This window comes from Equus przewalskii, chromosome 2, assembly GCF_037783145.1.
Source record: "Equus przewalskii isolate Varuska chromosome 2, EquPr2, whole genome shotgun sequence".
Lineage (NCBI taxonomy): Eukaryota > Metazoa > Chordata > Mammalia > Perissodactyla > Equidae > Equus > Equus przewalskii.
This window is the reverse complement of record NC_091832.1, coordinates 88,656,698-88,675,495: the sequence shown is the minus strand read 5'-3', so window position 1 is coordinate 88,675,495 and position 18,798 is coordinate 88,656,698. Positions and strand designations below refer to the sequence as shown.

The 18,798-nt window shown below is 34.1% G+C and overlaps 1 protein-coding gene across 2 annotated transcripts in view; it reads left to right on the top strand.

Moving 5' to 3' along the window:
• The window catches only part of USP38 (ubiquitin specific peptidase 38), a 31,368-nt gene extending 14,007 nt beyond the window's left edge, over positions 1-17,361 (top strand). For both annotated transcript variants that reach the window (XM_070608936.1, XM_008531588.2), the window contains 5 exons: positions 2,098-2,291; positions 5,632-5,725; positions 8,138-8,244; positions 9,437-10,796; positions 16,153-17,361. In XM_070608936.1, coding sequence (XP_070465037.1) covers positions 2,098-2,291; positions 5,632-5,725; positions 8,138-8,244; positions 9,437-10,796; positions 16,153-16,314 — 1,917 coding nt within the window. In that variant the 3' untranslated portion in view covers positions 16,315-17,361. The remainder of the gene's footprint in view (positions 1-2,097; positions 2,292-5,631; positions 5,726-8,137; positions 8,245-9,436; positions 10,797-16,152) is intronic.
• The last annotated feature ends 1,437 nt before the right edge of the window (positions 17,362-18,798 follow it).

The window sequence follows — 18,798 nt, the reverse complement described above, 5'->3', positions numbered from 1 at the left end:
TGTGGAACTGCAGCCCAAGATGTGATAGGTGAATGTGGTGGAACATTCCTATACCAGCTATTCAGTTTACTATTTTATGGTACTATGCTTTTTGTTTGGAAAATGCAATTGGAATCAGGGTTCACTAATATTTAGGGGGTAATCTTTTTCCTATTTGCTATAACTCATCTAAATGAATAACCATATTTCTTCAGTTCTACAATGCCATCAGTTGCAAGCATATCTTTAAATTTATAACAGCTTTTGGGGAAATTTGTTAAAAAGAAATGCTATATTAAGTGAATACATCTAGTGTTCAGAAGTATTAAAATATTTAAAATACACCTTAGAATCAAGGAAAGGCAGTTTAATAAAATATTTAACTTTGATTTCTTCCCTGTTTTTTATTCCATTTTTGCTATGAACTGTTCATGAATGTCCATATTTCATAGAATCTTTATTTGAATTATTTGTGAAATTACTCTGTTTTTCAACTTTGTATAGATATTGGATCTAAAAAGCACTGATTCTGTTTGTCTTGAAGAATGGGTCACAATAAGCCCACTTTCCTCTTAGTAAACTTAATGGCTAATCAGGGTGTAGCAAAAAGAGTTGGAGACTCTGCCTCACTCACACTTAATCGGAAGTTATTAGAAATCAGTTCTACTAATATTGTTCCTTTTTGAGATCTGAAATACAATATAAGTTTCATCATCACTTCTGTATCTTAAATGAATACAAGACATGTTCTTTTTGCTATCATATTTTTGATATTTTTTGCTGTTTTATATTTTTGCTATTATATAGTTGGCTAAATCAAAGTGGTTTTGGTTTAGCCCAGAACACAAGACTGCAGCAATTAATGAGTACCACTGGTATGACGCTTTGACGCTTCAGAAGTAACTGTCTGCACATGTAGGAGCTTTGTGTCATGGATTTGATAGTAATGTTAATCTCTTCCTATGATGTCACTATGTCCATAGAAGAAAGCTGTTGCTGTTATTAATTGATTGTTATTTTTCAGTGCTTTACATATTGAGAATTCTGATAACTGAAGTAGTCTCAGAAGAAGCAAGGGCCTCGCTCTTAACCCAAGGGAAGCGCTTTCTATTAGCTGTCAACAAAAAATCAGGAGATTAAACTTCCTTCAGAAAATGTTTTCTGAGGGCTGATTACCACATGGGAAAAGCAGTCCAAAAAAAGCCTTAATGATTTTACCAAGTTTCCTTATTCTCCAATGCTCGTGCTTGAAATCACTTAATGCTTAAAATTTTATCTCTTATGTCTTGTAATAATTTTCTCTATGGTTAACCGTGAGATTGAGTTTTATTTTTCAAAGTCAGAGGTCGTTGTGCTTAAATGCTTTCGTTTTCCATCCCCTGATTACTTTGAGCTTTTATTTCTAAGGGTTAATACTGGGTAGATATTGGTAGTGAATGAAAAGGAGGTATTTCTTTGTATTACAAAATTAGCAAATTATTTGTTGAGCTTATTCAATTGTGTGCTAATTTTAAGTCCTCATTCTGTTGTCTTTGAATAACACTGCAGTATATTCCCTGAACTCAAAGTTTTGTTTTGAAAACATTTTGCTGGCAAATAGGAAACATAAGTAGTTCAAATGTGACCTGAACTCCTGATTCTTGAGTACTCCTCAGCTTGAGAAACTCTGCCTTCAGCAGAGATTTATTTTAGGAGATGATTATTTTTACCATGTAGTATAATTTGATTTTTTGATGGCTGGTCAAGTACTGTCAGTGATTTCAAAACTAAGTGGGAAAAAAGAAAGGTTAAATGTCAGTGGAGGGGCTGGCCCAGTGGCACAGCTGTTAGCTTTGGCGGCCCGGGGTTCGCCGGTTCGTATCCTGGGTGCAGACATGGCACCGTGTGGCAAGCCACGCTGTGGCAGGCATTACACATAAAAAGTAGAGGAAGATGGGCACGGATGTTAGCTCACGGCCCTTCTTCCTCTGTAAAAAGAGGAGGATTGGCAGCAGATGTTAGCTCAGGGCTGATCTTCCTCAAAAAAAAAAAATATGTCAGCGGAAGAACTTTCTTTATGATGTTAATAACAAGAATAGTTTATATTTTTAAACTATTTTTCCTTTTCATGACTGACAGGATTTTCCTAAGCCCAGTGAAGAGAAGATTAAATTGATTCTCAGTCAAAGTGCCTGGACTTCGCAATCCAATTCTTTGGCATCTTGCTTGTCTAGACTTTCTGGAAAATCTGAAACTGGGAAAACTGGTCTTATTAACCTAGGAAATACATGTTATATGAACAGTGTTATACAGGCGTTGTTTATGGCCACAGAGTAAGTTCAAATTTGGACCTTTTTTTTTTTTTTCATTTTAACTGTAGAAATTGATGCATGCTGATGAAATATAAGATGGTGGGCTTGTCTTCACGTTATTATAAATGGCAGAAATATTAATATTTTCATATAATTGCCTTATTCAGAAATGAAGTTGCTTTTAGTGCTCAGGAGCTATTAAAATGTTAACTTACATAAAGTCTACTTTATATTTATATTATGTATTGCATGTAGAATCTTTTGAGTTACTCTGACTTGATATTTATTAGTGTAACAAAGGGATTGATTGAGTTTATTCCAAAGAGTTTTAAGTTTCCTTAAGTACTAATTTGTTCTTATCGTATAAGACAGTGTATTTTATTTTAACATATATATTGGGGCTTGCCCGGTGGCACAGCAGTTAAGTTCGCACGTTCCGCTTCTCAGTGGCCTGGGGTTCGCCTGTTCGGATCCCAGGTGCGGACATGGCACCGCTTGGCAACAGCCATGCTTGTGATAGGCGTCCCATGCATGAAGTAGAGGAAGATGGGCGTGGAGGTTAGCTAAGGGCCAGTCTTCCTCAGCAAAAAGAGGAGGATTGGCAGTAGTTAGCTCAGGGCTAATCTTCCTCAAAAAAGATAAAATAAAAAATAAAATAACATATGTATCTTTTGAGGGGGTCATTTTTAGATTTTTCTGCTTGTAGATATTTTGCTTTTTATCAGATCAATAACTTCTCTGTTGCTGTTAAAAAAACTTTAAGCTCTGCGTCCCACCCCAGGTTGATAAATACTGAACATGTACTAACAGACGTGTTCCTTTGCCCTCTTGCAGATTTACTTTCAAATTCATTTTCTGTTGCAGCAAACAAATAGGAAATCAGAGATTGTTAGCTATGTGAATACTCTATGTAAAGGTACAAAATAGTGATACCTAAAGGCAAAAACATGGTTGAATTTTTCTCTTCAATACTGAAAGAGTACAGTTCGCCCTCATATGTGAGGGGGATTGGTTCCAGGGTCCCCTGCAGATACCAAAATCCGCAGATGCTCAAGTCCGTTATATGAAGTGGCGTAGTGTTTTCACACAACCTTTGCACATCATCCTGTATACTTTAAATCATCTGTAGCTTACTTCTAACACCTAATACATTGTAAATGCTGTGTAAATAGTTGTCATACTATATTGTTTAGGGAATAATGACAAGAAAAAGAGTCCATACATGTTCAGACTGTGGAACCCACGGGTATGGAGGGCCTGCTGTAATCGTGGAACTTGACCAAAGATGTGTATAAATTGAGTTCCAAGCCTTTTTAAGTTTTTCTCCCTACCTAGAGAAATCATAAACTGAAAGATGAAGAGTTAGTTTTATTTTATTTCTTGGCCCCAGAATATACTATCAACACTAAGGTGTTTTTTGTTTGGTTTAGTATTCTCTTTTGTTTTCTGGTTTGTTCATATTTGGGATTTTTTGTTTGTTTTTTAAGAAAATGTGTACTCTTAGTCACAAGTGATACTAGGCGTAAAAGTGAAAGAATCCATGTCTCACCGCTAGAGGTCATCCAGTGCAGCCGTCTTGGTGATGGGGAAAGCAGAGACCCAGAGCAATTATAACTGGCAACAGCCCTTCAAAGAGCACACCCCGTTGTACAGTCGCCAATGATACTATTTCAGAATAGGCAGATGGCATATTTTATTTCTGTGGTAATATGTGAATTCTTCATGGTTTAAAAAAACTAAATCTAGAAGTATGTAAAACAAAAATCAGATATAAAAAAAATTTTTTTAATTAAAAAAAATTAGACATTCCCATTCCCAAAGGTAATTTGTTAACAGTTTTGTGTGCATTGTCCCAGACCTTTTTTATAAGATTTTATCTAGTTTTTATCTACAAATGCATTGTTTTTTAAAAAAATATAGAAAAATCTTATTTGTGTATTCTTTTCCAGCCACTTGTTTTTATCTTTTAATTGTATTGGACATATTCCCATGTTAGGACAATGAAAGAGCTATGTCATTCTGAGTAAATGGGTATACCATAATTTATTTAACCATACTCCTATCGATGAGCATTAGGTGGTTTTGCTCATAATTCACATCTCTCTGCTCATATGCATATGTAGAGGATATTCTCTGAACAGGGTATGCCAAATTGCTCTTCAGAAAGACTATAGCATTTGAACTTGCATACTCATACAGTCATTTGCCGCATTAACAGCCTTTCGGTCAACGACAGACCTCATGTACAACAAGAGTGGTCCCATAAGATCAGTACCATCTAGCCTAGGTGTGTAGTAGGCTATACCACCTAGGTTTGTGTAAGTCCACTCTATGATGTCCGCACGATGACAAAATCACCTAATGACACATTTCTCGGAATGGATCCTCGTTGTTAAGTGATGCATGACTGTATGTGATGGTACCTATGACCTCATACCTTTAGTAGTACTTCATATGATAATCAGTCTTTAAAATTTTTTCCAATCTGGGGAGAAATGTCTTTTTGTCATAATTTGCATTTTGCTGACCATTACAATTTTTCCCACTCTATTTTCTTTGTTCGTTTGTGCTTCTCTTCTGAGTAACCTGTTGCTTTCTTTGTGCACCTTTCTATTGGGTCTTTTCTTTTTCATATTGATTTAAATATACTTTAGATGATAATCCTTTGTTAGATGCTTTCTTCTAGTCAGTGTGATCCAAATTTGTAGTGTTTCATTTGTAGTTTTTTATTTTATGTAGTCAGATCTGCTATTTTTCATTTATAGTGTGTGAATTTTAGGAAGCCTTGCCCCTCTAAATTTCCCCTTTTAAAAAAAAAATACTTCAGTAGTTTTGTACTTTAACTCATTACTCCTACATGGCATTTCTAATGGTATAAAATCTTATCTAACTCCATTTTTTCCCAAATAGATCCCAATTGTTCCTATACGTGCTATTTTTTGAATAGTTTATCCTTTTCGCATCCTGTACTAGTAGCACACTCTTTAAGTCACTCTAACTTTACAGTATGTTTTGTTAACAGCTTATTTTTTTTAATTTCATGCAGTGTTTAAAAGTTGCTTACTTAGTTTATTAATTAATAGCTTAATCTGTTTCTATTTGCTAATTCAGAAAATAGGAATAATATGTAACAGCACATAGGCCATTGCCAGGCCACATAATAAGTCTTCATTTAACATCATTCTCCCCTTCCTTCTTCACTACATTGTAGGTAGTAACTTTGCTAGCTAAAGGACCATCAGGTAACTGAAGTTTTACTTTGAGGATAATATATTCTTGAACTAACTACCTTTTAGCCTTAATGAAATGCATGTGGGTGAACATATGTACACAAAAATCATTATATTTTATTCACTTTCAGTTTCAGGAGACAAGTATTATCTTTAAATCTAAATGGGTGCAATTCACTAATGAAAAAATTACAGCATCTTTTTGCCTTTTTGGCTCATACACAGGTAAGTGTAAATATGTGTAATATGTATATGTTAACTTCATTGATAACACTCTTTAAATTTCACATTAGACCAAACTTGGTGAACCTTTTTAATTGATAAAATAATATATATCTCACCCAACACAACAAATCCACTTAGAAATGCTAAAGAGATACTGCCTAAAACCAGGATATGCCCTAAATTTTTATTTCTTCCTCCTACTTTCCATTCTTGTAGATGAATATTATGCTGACCTATTTTTCTAATTATTACAGGTAAAATCTGATTATCCAGTAAATAAGCTCATTCATGAGGAAATCTTTTTAAATATGTCTTTAATAGTTTATAGGTACTAGACTGATAGATTTTCAGAGTAATGAACAATTAAAATAATTTTGTGGCACATTGCCTTCTCTTTCATTGTGACTAAAACTTTAAGTTCTAGAACGTAATGGATAAACAGAACCGTTTATTTTATTTGCAATAAGAATTGTTCATCCATTACATTCTAGAGCTTAAAATTTTGTGCTCATCTTTTATGTCCACAAATTAATCCAAGGAAATGAATTTATACTAATGGCAAGAAAATCACACATAGTATGTATTCATTCATTCAGCAGACATTGAGAGACACAATATACAGTCTGATAAGCATACAAAGAGGAATCCTTATGCTCAAGGAACTGTAAATTTTGAGCAATGCGTGTGAATAATATATACCATTTATAAATAATACATATTATTATTTTCTGGTTTTACTCTGATTGTCTTAGTTTCACAGAGGTCTAAAGGAGTAGGTCATTAGAGCCAGAAGAGAAGATGGATTCAGAACTGATGGGATTGACTTGACAGGAATGCCTTATTTCCTTTCTATAAGCTAAGAAGTATCTCAAGTATAACTTCTTAAATGGAAAGAATTAAGACTGGATTGACATATTAGATGATAGTGATGGCCTATGAGTACTAATATACTCAAAGGGATAATGTTGTTATTCTCTATCTAGGGGAACTATGTTCACAAATTAAATTTAGATCTCAGGACCAAGGGAGATGAAATCTCCTCCCTCCAACTCCCAAACATTCTTTCCTAGTAAATTAACTTCTGCACTTGCTTTATCACTAGTCTATATTTACTGTATACTATATGTAATATGTATGTATATATGTATCTACGTATATACATGTAGACATGAATACATTATAGATACTATATTAACTTATTAAATCAGAACTATTAGAAAAAACCTTAGGAGATTTCCATGCTCCCAAGAGAAAAAGAAAAGAATTAACAAGAGAACCTAATTAAAGTTCTGTCAGAGTTAAGACCCTGTCTGATAGCAGGCCAAAAAGAATTATTTTAGGTAGGCAGATTTCCTTTTAATTGAAAAGGCTTTTTTCTTGTAATTAATAAAGCTAACATTTATTGAGCATTTAAATTGGTCTAGCTCCTGTGCTAAGTGGTTTACTTGTGTCATCTCTTAATCTTCAAAACCGATCTGTGAGTTAATAAGGTAGTATTCCCATTTTACAGATGAAAAAACGGGCTCATGTTACCTTTTTTCAGGGTCATACAAACTCATGCAAGATTGGGATATAGACCAAATGACTCTGGCGCCCATGCTCAAGCAGTACTCTAAACTTCCTTCCTTCAAAGTACTATAACAGTCCTATTTCAATGAAGTTTTCCTTAACTGAGGACTCTCTGTTATATACCACAAATATCCAAAATATTGGAAGAATTGTAAATTTTCAAGTTATAATCACATCTTTTCAGATGCCTTTTCAGTTCTTTTTTTCTTGTGGCAAAATCTAGGATTTGAACCTAGATTGCTCCAAAGTCTAGATTGCTCCCCAAAGAACAACCACTTCACTAAACTGCCACTGTACTAAAAAAAATAAAATCAGCAAGGTCCCTAACCAGTGCGCTCACATTCTGTATATTTATGACGTGTGGACCCAGTCTAGGAAATATTCACCTAAAGGATGTATGCATGGCCCTTGTAGAGTATTCCCCTTATTACTTTATCCAAAATATATATTCATTAACATATCTTTTTCAGATTTGGTTTTTCAAAAAATTGTGGACTCAAGTACATGACTATCATAGAGGGATAATGCCAAGAGCATTATATTAAGAGTTAGACCTGGGTTCTGATGTAATTCCCCCTGCCACTAATTTAGCTGTGTGACCTTGGGCAAGTCACATCATTTCTCTAGATCTTAATTCTCATCTGCAAAATGAGAAGTTATGATTGAAATTTACGTAAATTGATTTCGAACTAATTTTGTCTTCCTCCATGTTTGGCACTTTGTAGTAAAGGTTAAGCACAAGGTAATTTTAAGTAATCTTTATTAAACATATATTGAGATTTCATTTATTTGGTTCATAGTGTGAGAATCACTTCCTTGTATTTTCTATACTAATATCAAAAGAGAGAAGCTTATGCACCTCGGATATTCTTTGAGGCTTCCAGACCTCCATGGTTTACCCCTAGATCTCAGCAGGACTGTTCTGAATACCTCAGATTTCTGCTAGACAGGTAAAAAGTATTTTTAAAGTTATGATTTGAATTGTGTTCTTTCATAACAGATTATTTCTACAGAATATTGTTTTTACCTTTAAAAACATATTTCAAGTGTTAGTCTTTAAAATACCTTGCGTTCCTTGTATTTTTTTAAGTGTTCTTTTGTTCTTAATTTGGTTTCTTTTTTAAATTTTCTTACTTTAGACCAGCTGTTCTCAAAGTGTGGTACAAGGACCCCTAGGGGTTTCCAAATCACTTTCAGAGGTCTTCCCTTTTCCAACTACATATCTGTGTATATATAGTTGAGGCCAGGTTTTCTCCATATGCTTCATCTAAGACAACATATTACAATAGATTGAATGCAAAGCAGCTATGAGGATACAGCTGTCTTCTAAGCCAGATACTTGAAATACTTGCAAAATATAAAATGGTGCCATTCTTCTCATTAAATTTTTTTAGTTTTAGAAAATATAACTTTTTCATTAAAAAATGTTGTTTATATTAATTAACATGTAATGAGTTTATTATTGTTTTTAAATGTATTATTACTTGTATTCTCAGTTTTTGAATACAGTAAATATTGATAGATACAACTACATAAATGAAAGCTCTTGGGTTCCTCAATTATTTTTAAGAATATAAAGGGGTCTTGAGACCAAAAAATTTAATAGCTGCTTCTTTAGACCAGTTTGAACTTGAGTGCGTTTGGTATATTTTATTGTCTTTACCACTCCGTTAATAAAACCTATTCTCTTCTTGTATCTCCTTGTGTTTGCTTCCCTTCTGTGATATGAATGACTAGTAAAGTTAGTTGAGCTCAACATGTGCGATCTTCCTTCCATTCAGCTGAGGATATGTCAGATGGTTTCTGTGTGCCAGGCTTTCCGTGAGATGTCAGGCAGACAGGTAGAGCAGACAATTAATGGACATATATAATTAACTGTAATGTAATAAGTGCTATAAAATAGCAGTATGAAGAAAATGTAATAAGACTATAGGGAAGTAATAGCCCCTGGCTTCTCTTCTAATCTACATTCTCCAGTTGTTCAATATTCTGCTTGATTGAAAAAAGGGAGAAACTTGATTTTTTAAATTAAGCATTATATTTGATAAAAATAATTTGACTGTTTAAGCCATCAATATTTTTAAATAGAAATGACATTTAAACTTAAGTGAAGTAGCTATATAATGATATACTGTCCTGCAGGCTCCATGAAGAAGAAAAGATCTTGAAAGTTCAGTCCTCACACAAGCCTTCTGAAAGTCTGGGGTGCAGTGAAACTTCTTTACAGGAAGTAGCCGGTAAGGCAGCTTTCCTAACAGAGAGCCCTTGCACAAGTGATGGTGAGAAGACTTTAATAGAAAAAATGTTTGGTGGAAAACTACGGACTCACATATGTTGTTTGAACTGCAGGAGTACCTCACAAAAAGTGGAAGCCTTTACGGATCTTTCACTTGCCTTTTGTCCTTCCTCTTTGGAAAACTTGTCTTTTCAAGATCCAGCATTATCACCCAATACACAAGGTGGTGGTCTACTGCGAGCCAGTGTCCCCGGTCCTTCGGAAGAACTGGGAGTTTATAATCCAGCAACAGCTGCCTTTGTCTGTGACTCAGCTGTGAATGAAAGAATGGTAGGCAGTCCTCCTGATGAGTTTTGCTGCACTGAAAACACTTCTGTCCCTAATGAATCTAGCAAGATTCTTGTTAATAAAGATGTACCTCACAAACCAGGAGGTGAAACCACACCTTCTGTAACTGACTTACTAAATTATTTTTTGGCTCCAGAGATTCTAACTGGTGACAACCAATATTATTGTGAAAACTGTGCCTCTCTGCAGAATGCTGAGAAAACTATGCAAATCACGGAGGAACCTGAATACCTTATTCTTACTCTTCTGAGATTTTCATATGATCAGAAGTATCATGTGAGAAGAAAAATTTTAGACAATGTGTCACTGCCACTGGTTTTGGAGTTGCCAGTTAAAAGAACTACTTCTTTCTCTTCATTGTCAGAAAGTTGGTCTATAGATGTCGACTTCACTGATATTAGTGAGAACCTAGCTAAAAAATTAAAGCCTTCTGGAACTGAAGAAGTTTGCTGCCCCAGATTGGTGCCCTATCTATTAAGTTCTGTTGTCGTTCACTCTGGTATATCCTCTGAAAGTGGGCATTACTATTCTTATGCCAGAAACATCACAGGTTCAGAGTCCTCATACCAGGTGTGCCACCAGTCTGAAACTCTGGCATTAGCGTCCTCCCGGAGTCATTTACTAGGAAGAGATAGTCCCAGTGCAGTTATTGAACAGGATTTGGAAAATAAGGAAATGTCAAAAGAATGGTTTTTATTTAATGATAGCAGAGTGACGTTTACTTCATTTCATTCAGTCCAGAAAATTACAAGTAGGTTTCCAAAGGACACAGCTTATGTGCTTTTGTATAAAAAACAGAACAGCACTAATGGTTTAAGTGCTAATAATTCAACCAGTGGACTCTGGGTAAATGGAGACCCACCTCTACAGAAAGAACTTATGGATGCTATAACAAAAGACAATAAACTCTATTTACAGGTAAGTTGGAAATATAAGCTTCATCATTTGTAGAAAATATTTAAACTCTTAACGGGTGGTTAAATGAGTACCCTAATTTTGAAATCCAGCTTAACGTCTACATTTTTAAGGAATTTACAGTGGTGATTTTGAAATTTGAGTCTGAGTTTATATGAAATGGGTTCAACCTACATAACTAAATTGTCTTACTTTCTAATGTTATGAATTAATTATGAAAAGTCACAATTAGTTGCAGTATAGAAGACCTTATTTGTTTTTAATTACAAAAGATGAGATCATTATAAAGTCATTCCACAGAAATATGGCAAGTTTACTAAAATGTAAGTATCTTCCCTCTGCTCTTCAGTCCCACTGCCTGGGGAAACAACTGCTAAATTTGGTGTTTATTCCATTCTAGACCTTTGTATAAATATTTGAAGGGCTGTTTATCGACATTCAGGTGAATAAGATAAAGAACACTAAGAGGCAGACTGTGTAGAGCAAGGACATTTTTACTCTTGAAGGACCTGAGCAATAAAACCAAGGAGATGATAGAACAATTAGTAAAGAAAAGCCATGGAATAAAAGTTTCATATCACCTGAATTTACTTGTAAATATACTTTTTGCAAGGAGTTAGTGACTTTAAAGTTAATGAAGATCTTGCTGAAAGTATTTTTCTTTGAAGCCTGCCAACTTGCTATCAACATAAAGGATCAGCAGTAATTATAGGTGAGACTGTAGGCATATTAATTGGGTAGTCCAAGTGATTTTATGAGTTTAGATAAGTTTCTAAAAATTTTGTGTTTCACACAAAGTCACAAAACTCTTAAAAGATACAGATAGAATAAGAGAAGAAATAGGCCACTATGGTGCTGATTTTTAGAAGGACATTTTCAAATTTACTGTAAAATGCTCAATGATACATGATACATTTTTAAAGGGATATGGTGGTATTTTAGAGTGACACAAAAATAATAAACTTTAGAGGAAAAAAATTAGAAATTCAGAATATTTGTTAGAACTGATTCACTACCAAAGATTCTATTATCCAATCAGAAGGCTTACAGTCAAGGTAATGGAATGTATTCAGCCATGTCCCTCTTGGAGGGGTGGAGTGAGGGTAAGAAGGTTGGGTTGAAATAGAAATTTTCTGTACTATATAACATAGAAAATAAAGCCTAATGCAGTCTTGACTTTTGGAAATATGCAGATTATTTATATATCAATGATTGGGTGAAGTATTTATCAAAGGAGAGACATGAGTTTTGAAAAGATGAAAAACTACTATAAACTACTCTAATTTCCGTGATTGGAATTCTAAAAGCTCTTACAACCGTAACAACTCTGTTGTAGCCTAACTCTGAATGATTTTCTCTATCTTGCCATTTACCCCATTGCATCCTGATTTTACAATATTTGAGTGTGATGAGTCATTCTTACTATTGTTTTAAGGCCCATATGTCACTATAAAAGAAAAGCATTATGTACTTTGTCACTATAAAAGAAAAGCATTATGTACTTTGTCACTATAAAAGAAAAGCATTATGTACTTTGTTAATTCAGTTTTTCAGTGTTGGGCAGTTCTAAATTCTATCTTAAGTCTCAGATTAGCAAATTGTTAATGAGAAAAGATATTGCTAAGTTTTGCGTTAAGGTATTTATTTACCTGTATTAAGACAGGCTATTAAAGCTTAATTGTCAAAGTGCCTTTTTAAAGCAAATTACAATAATAAATATTCAACTCTTAATTAGAAACTTAAATATATTTATATTTTGTATTATTTACATTTAAATACAATAATGTAATTGATATGGTTTGAATTGTGATGTTTCTCATACTATTTAACCAAATCATTCTGGTGTTTTAAGTCTGTGTTCAGAGACTGTTGTTTCTTCTGTTACTGATAAACACGTTCTCAGAATTGCCAGGCAGGGGGAGTGTGTGATGTTGAGATTTTTGTATACAGCAGTTTTCAGCTGTCATTTTTTTCATTTTGAGCACAGAGAGTGTGTATATATATGTTTTTCTTACTCTCATTTTTGTTTTTACATTCGCTTTTTTAGGTATAGTTCAAAATTTGTGCCTATTTAATAGTAATAATGGCTTATAGTGGATTGCTAAGTCTAGAATACAACTTTAGCTCTAAGAAATAGCATTGTATCTATTTATAAAACAGTTGTAAAAATTTAATTGAATTTTAGTAAAAGTAAGGATGTGGAGTTGAACATTTTGAGCTTCTTTACTTTTGAGCAGTACTGCAAATGAATTTACCATTTTAGTACATATCCGGGGAGCTGCTTTCTTTTTTAATACTTTACAATCACATTAGAAATTCACCTTGTATAATTTTAGCAAGCTTTTTTTAGGATTCCACTTTTGAATTTTACTAAAGTCACAACTAGATTTACAAGTGTTAGAAAGAAACTCTTGCTGTTTCTAGTATTGGCAAGATTAGTGGTTTTGAAAAGCCTGGGCAGAAAATACTATATGACAAATCATTTTCTACTCTGTTTCATAGCCTGACACACAGGAGAGCAAAACAAATTGTGGACCTCAAAGTAAATTTTGGAAAAGGCTTTACTCTCCATATATTTCTTTCACCTCAGTCCAACTTCCATTAGGAGTATCTCCATTATTTTAGCGCCTGGACTACAAAAATTATGCTTTTGGTTAAAATCCAGTGAGAGAAAGATTGTGTAAGTTGCACCACCAGTGCACTGTGAAGATATCACCTGTCCCACAGGTCCCACGTCAACTGCAGGCAGACTTCTCTCCTTTCTTACTAGGTTTCTTTTCTTTGTTTCTTTGGAAAAGGTGGTAGTTTGATGTCTTAATTTTTTTCTTGCCGTACATACAGAGAGTATACATTATATCTGTGTAGTTTAAAGAAAAATAAAAGATGAATTAATTTCATGTTAACAGATTTACTTAAATGAGAGATCTAAATATACTGAAAGTTATTTGTCCCAAAGCAACAGTAACTCCTTTCTGTGAATAGACCTATAGTCCACTACTGAAATATGAATTAACTTTATTACTTGATAAAAAATTAGCATATAAATTGCATATTCTGTGAGAATCCTAATTTTTGACTTTATACACAATTTTCTCATCTGTATTAAGAGAAATAAAATGGAAAGGAATTTTCCCTACTTTTACCCATTTTTAAGCTTGTCTTCTGAAACAGAGTATCATACATTTTTCTCTGTCAGCCATGTATTTATATAAATAGGTAAGAAAGCAAAAAAGGAATATTACTTTCTTGGGAAGCTCTGTGTCTTGAAATATAGGTTTCAGGTGTCTCAGAAGCAGTGGAGTTATTCACTTAATTTTGTGTTTTGTGTGTCCTTCAAAATAGCTTCTGGGGAGAAAGCACTTTTTACAAAGTCCAGGCAAAATGCCATGTCTTTCGGGAGCAGAAATTCTTGAGCTCTACCTTGCCCATTCCTTCAATTTTGTTTATTTCATTAGATAACATGATCTGTACCTGAAACCAGATATTGTTTCTTAGGCACAGAGTTATATTTTCATTGCTTGTTTAGATAGTTTAATAAATTATAGAGCTACAGCAGAGGATTTTGTTTCTTATTTTTGTGTCTATTTCTGATTTATCTATGGCTTTTATTTTCTATCTATAAAACATTTGTAATTCTTGCTTTAATTTTACAGATGGAAGAATAAATTAATATATCTCCTGAAAAATATTGTGTAGTTAGACCTTATACAGAGGGCACAGCAATTATAAATGTTGTAAATGACAGAGAAAAATGAAAAAAAAATGTTTTTGAGAAATATCCTGCAAATTATATTTTAGAAGCCTCTCTAAGCCCTATCAGGGTTAATTAGGTCGTTCTGTTACAAGGATTTGTTATCTAAGGTCACATTCAGCCATAGAAATATGTGACACTTGATCATTTGTGTATTGGGAATCACACAGCAGTCACTGTATGCTACTGAGAAACAAGGTATCTATAATATGAGGGATAGATGTCAGGATAAGCCTGGGGTTTTTTCCCCATAATAAAAAATTGGGCGTCTTATAAAAGGGGGAGAACAGTTAACTAAAAAAATTTAGCTAGAGGGGCCAGCCCCGTGGCCAAGTGGTTAAATTCGCACACTCTGCTGCGGCGGCCCTGGGTTTTGCAGGTTTGGATCCTGGATGCGGACATGGCACCGCTCATCAAGCCAGGCTGAGGCGGTGTCCCACATGCCACAACTAGAAGGACCCACAACTAAAATATACAACTATGTACCGGGGGGCTTTGGGGAGAAAAAGGAAAAAAATAAAATCTTTAAAAAAAAATTAGCTAGAAATTATAATATTACCTTGCTGGATGGAGCAAAGTAAGTGGGCTTTCAGTTGAAAATTGGAAATAGTACAGTTTCTGTTATTAATGTTAACTGTATTTGAAAGTTCTTCAGGATGATTCTGCCTAACAAATTAAGAGTTACGCTATTACCAGTGACTGTTAAACCTTGTTGACATCCACCTCATTTGAAAGTTATAGACCCTTTCCCAGAAAGATGAGCACATGCCAGAATGTTTTGCATATGCTTCCAAGGAGTTTGTGCCAGTTTTGGAATCCAGTTTTAAACCTTTCCAAATGAATTTGTCATTTTTTATTCACATTGGCTCCTTTTGTGGCTAAGTACCTTACAGTGTTATAATCTGAGATCATTAATATTTATTGAGGACCTAATATGTGTCTGGCACATGATAAATGTGGTTCCTGATAAAAGTTGTAATAATCTGGTAGGGAAAATTTTTAAGGAGATAGGTTCCATTTTCCTTAGCAGTGTTTTTGAGATCTGTCTTACTTTTATTTACTGAGAAGTATTCTAAGGAAAGGGTAGAAAAAATTCAGTCCTCTTTCATTATTTGTACCTTTTACTGTAATCACCCACTTCCAAAATAGCCCCACTTGATAGAGAGTGGATAATCCATCGTCATAACTGTTGAACTCTACATTCTGTATATTAGAAAAGAAATCTCTTCCTATTTGTGTTGATGAGTGTTGCAAGAATTGTAGTATTTCTGTAGAGAAATTTTAGAGCTGTGGGCTTCAGTTTCCTCTTCTGTAAAGTGAGGCAGTATTGAAACAGAGTGTTCTCTATTGAAACAGAACAGCCTTTAGGATCTGTTGTTCTGTCGAGTTTCACCAGGATTTTGCTCTCTATCTTGTTTGCTCCATCTGTGTTTACATACTTACCTTAGTAAGATTTGGTAAGGATTAGTATAATCAGTAATTTTTTAGTTACTGAAATTTGAAGGATGCTTATTAAGGATTAAGGCAGTTTTAAAATATTTATATAGGTGATATACCCATCAGTTGTATTTAGGATTTTCACTGTATAAAAATTACTTTTAATTTTAGGAACAAGAGTTGAATGCTCGAGCCCGGGCCCTACAAGCTGCATCTGCCTCCTGTTCGTTTCGGCCCAATGGATTTGACGACAATGATCCGCCAGGAAGCTGCGGACCAACTGGTGGAGGCGGCGGCGGAGGATTTAATACAGTCGGCAGACTCGTGTTTTGATCCCGAGAGTCCAAAATGCACTGGTCACGAAACATCCAGTACCGTGACTGTTAAAATGTCAAACTGTAACAAATACCATATCATATCTTTTATTTTTCTTTTCATTAGACCCTTATACTTTAAGAAAACACACTCAGTGCTTGATTTAATTTTCTTGACAATACATTTATTAACAAAATGCATCATGGGAAAAAAATCTACCTCTTAAAATTCCATTTGCTTTCGTGGATAGATATGCTTGACCAAAAATTTTCAGAGGAAAATGTGTACCTGGTCCCTAATTAAGCTGCATTAAATTTAGTAGAGGTATTTAAATGGTCCTATTAAGAAAAAATATAATTCATTTAGCATCTTTTAAAAGAATTAATGTTAGAAGTGAAGGAAATATTGTTAAAAAAGAAGGAAAACCCTTTATTTCCTATGTAGTTATCCCATTATTAAATTCAAGTCTTTGAAAAATACTAGAGATGATACAGTCTCTAATGAAGGCAATAACATAAAATGTATCAAGCTGTAGTACTTTTCAGGTTTTAGTGCTGTCTTCAGCATCACTGTATCTGCATTTCAAATACAAATGTTTTAAAAAAGGATTATTTATACATATGTGCTGAATGATTTTAAGAAAGGTGCATGATCCTATAGGAGCAACATTTTTACCTAAAAATTGCTAAATTTGTAGTATTTATAATTGTTTAAGGATTTTAAAATTATATTTCAGGGAGTATTTCTTCTGTGTGTTTTGAAGGAGGTGAGTTCTGTATGTGCCTTGCAGTATTGTAATTCAAAAATAGGAATCTTTGGCTGCGGAAAAGTTTTTTTAAAATGAAATGTTAGGAAGTAATTTTTTGTGCTAACATTAAAATTATAACTTTTTGAAAGGTATTAGATTTTCCTGAAGTAAAATCTGATGGTTCTAAATCAATAAGTGTGATAGTTCATTTTTAACTCTTAGAAGAATTCAGAAGAAATGAACCTAGTCAAGTAAAAAATCTTTTTTGATTTTGTTACTTAATCCTCAGAATATTAAACATTGATCGCATATTTTCAGAGTTGTACATTTGGGTTTTCTTTTGTTTGAGTCATATGTTTTGCACAGTTGTTTCTATTTCATAGTTTCAGATAAAACATTGAAATGTCAGACCCTACCATCCCGCATTTTCTTTTGCCAGGAAACTGGAAACAAGCCAGTTCTCCTGGGTCTTGATTATACAAGATTCAAGAGTTATCCGAAATGTCCCCCTTCCTAAGGGCTTTCACTTATCCATGGTTGTACATTGTTCTAAAGATTGGTCTCATATTTATTTTGAAAACATTTTAAGGAAAGAATGTTCTTTGGTGATTTGGGTTTTATCTTTTTCCCAGGCTTTTAGTGTCATTAGTTACAAACAGAATTCCTCATCTTCATTCCACTACCTCTCACTCCTAACCTGCTTCCAGTCACTAGAAAGATTAGGAAATTTGATTGGATTAAAAACTGAAAATTCCTTGCAGAATTGATTGAGATTTCTCTTCCCGATAAATGAGTGAACAAGGATTTTTATTACACCTTCTTTCCTGTGGGCTTCCTCTTGTTCTAATAGCAAATTTCTAAGCTACCCTATGTGTTCAGTTATCCACTGCTAGATAATGATTTATAATCAGATTATAATACAGTCTTAGCATTTATTGAAATTGGTAAAGTCATTTAATACTTGGTGGCTTGATATTGGGCTCAGCTGCTTCTAGGAACTTCCATAAAGACAATTAAACCTATACACAGTTTTATCTATGAATATCAAGTCACTCAAGGGTTTTGTGTGTCAAGGTAATACGTATTGAATTTTCAAGATGATAACAAAAAGGTGACATTCTAGTTATGCAATAATACTGAGACTATTTAGATAATAACTTCATACCAATACCAGAGACTTAAAAACTTCTTTTTAAGATTAAAAATATAATAACATTAATTATTTGCTGAATGTAAAGCATTTATACCTGTGGAAGACTTGGAACCAGAATAATCAGAAGCTTCATTCAAAAATTCATCCACCTGAACTTTTTTAAAAAGCTAATGCGTAGAATTGCTCTGATCACTTTATTCTTCAGTCAGTAATGAGCATCCCTGTTACTAACTTGCAGTTTTATTTAATTGTCATATTAGGTCTTTTCTTTCTCCCCTGTTCCTAGCCCTTGAACTTTTCTCTGCTTCTTGCAAATGTCTGAATCTGAAGGCTGGCCAGAGTACTATTGCTATTTCTCTTTTTTTTTCTTCTTCTCCCCAAAGCCCCCCAGTACATAGTTGTATATTCTAGTTGTAGGTCCTTCTAGTTGTGCTGTGTAGGATGCCACCTCAGCATGGCTTAATGAGTGGTGCTAGGTCTGCGCCCAGGATTTGAACCAGCAAAACCCTAGGCCGCCAAAGCAGAGCACGCACACTTAATCACTCGGGCATGGGGCCAGCCCCGCTATTTCTCTTTAACTCAGTCCAAAGTAATCAGTTTA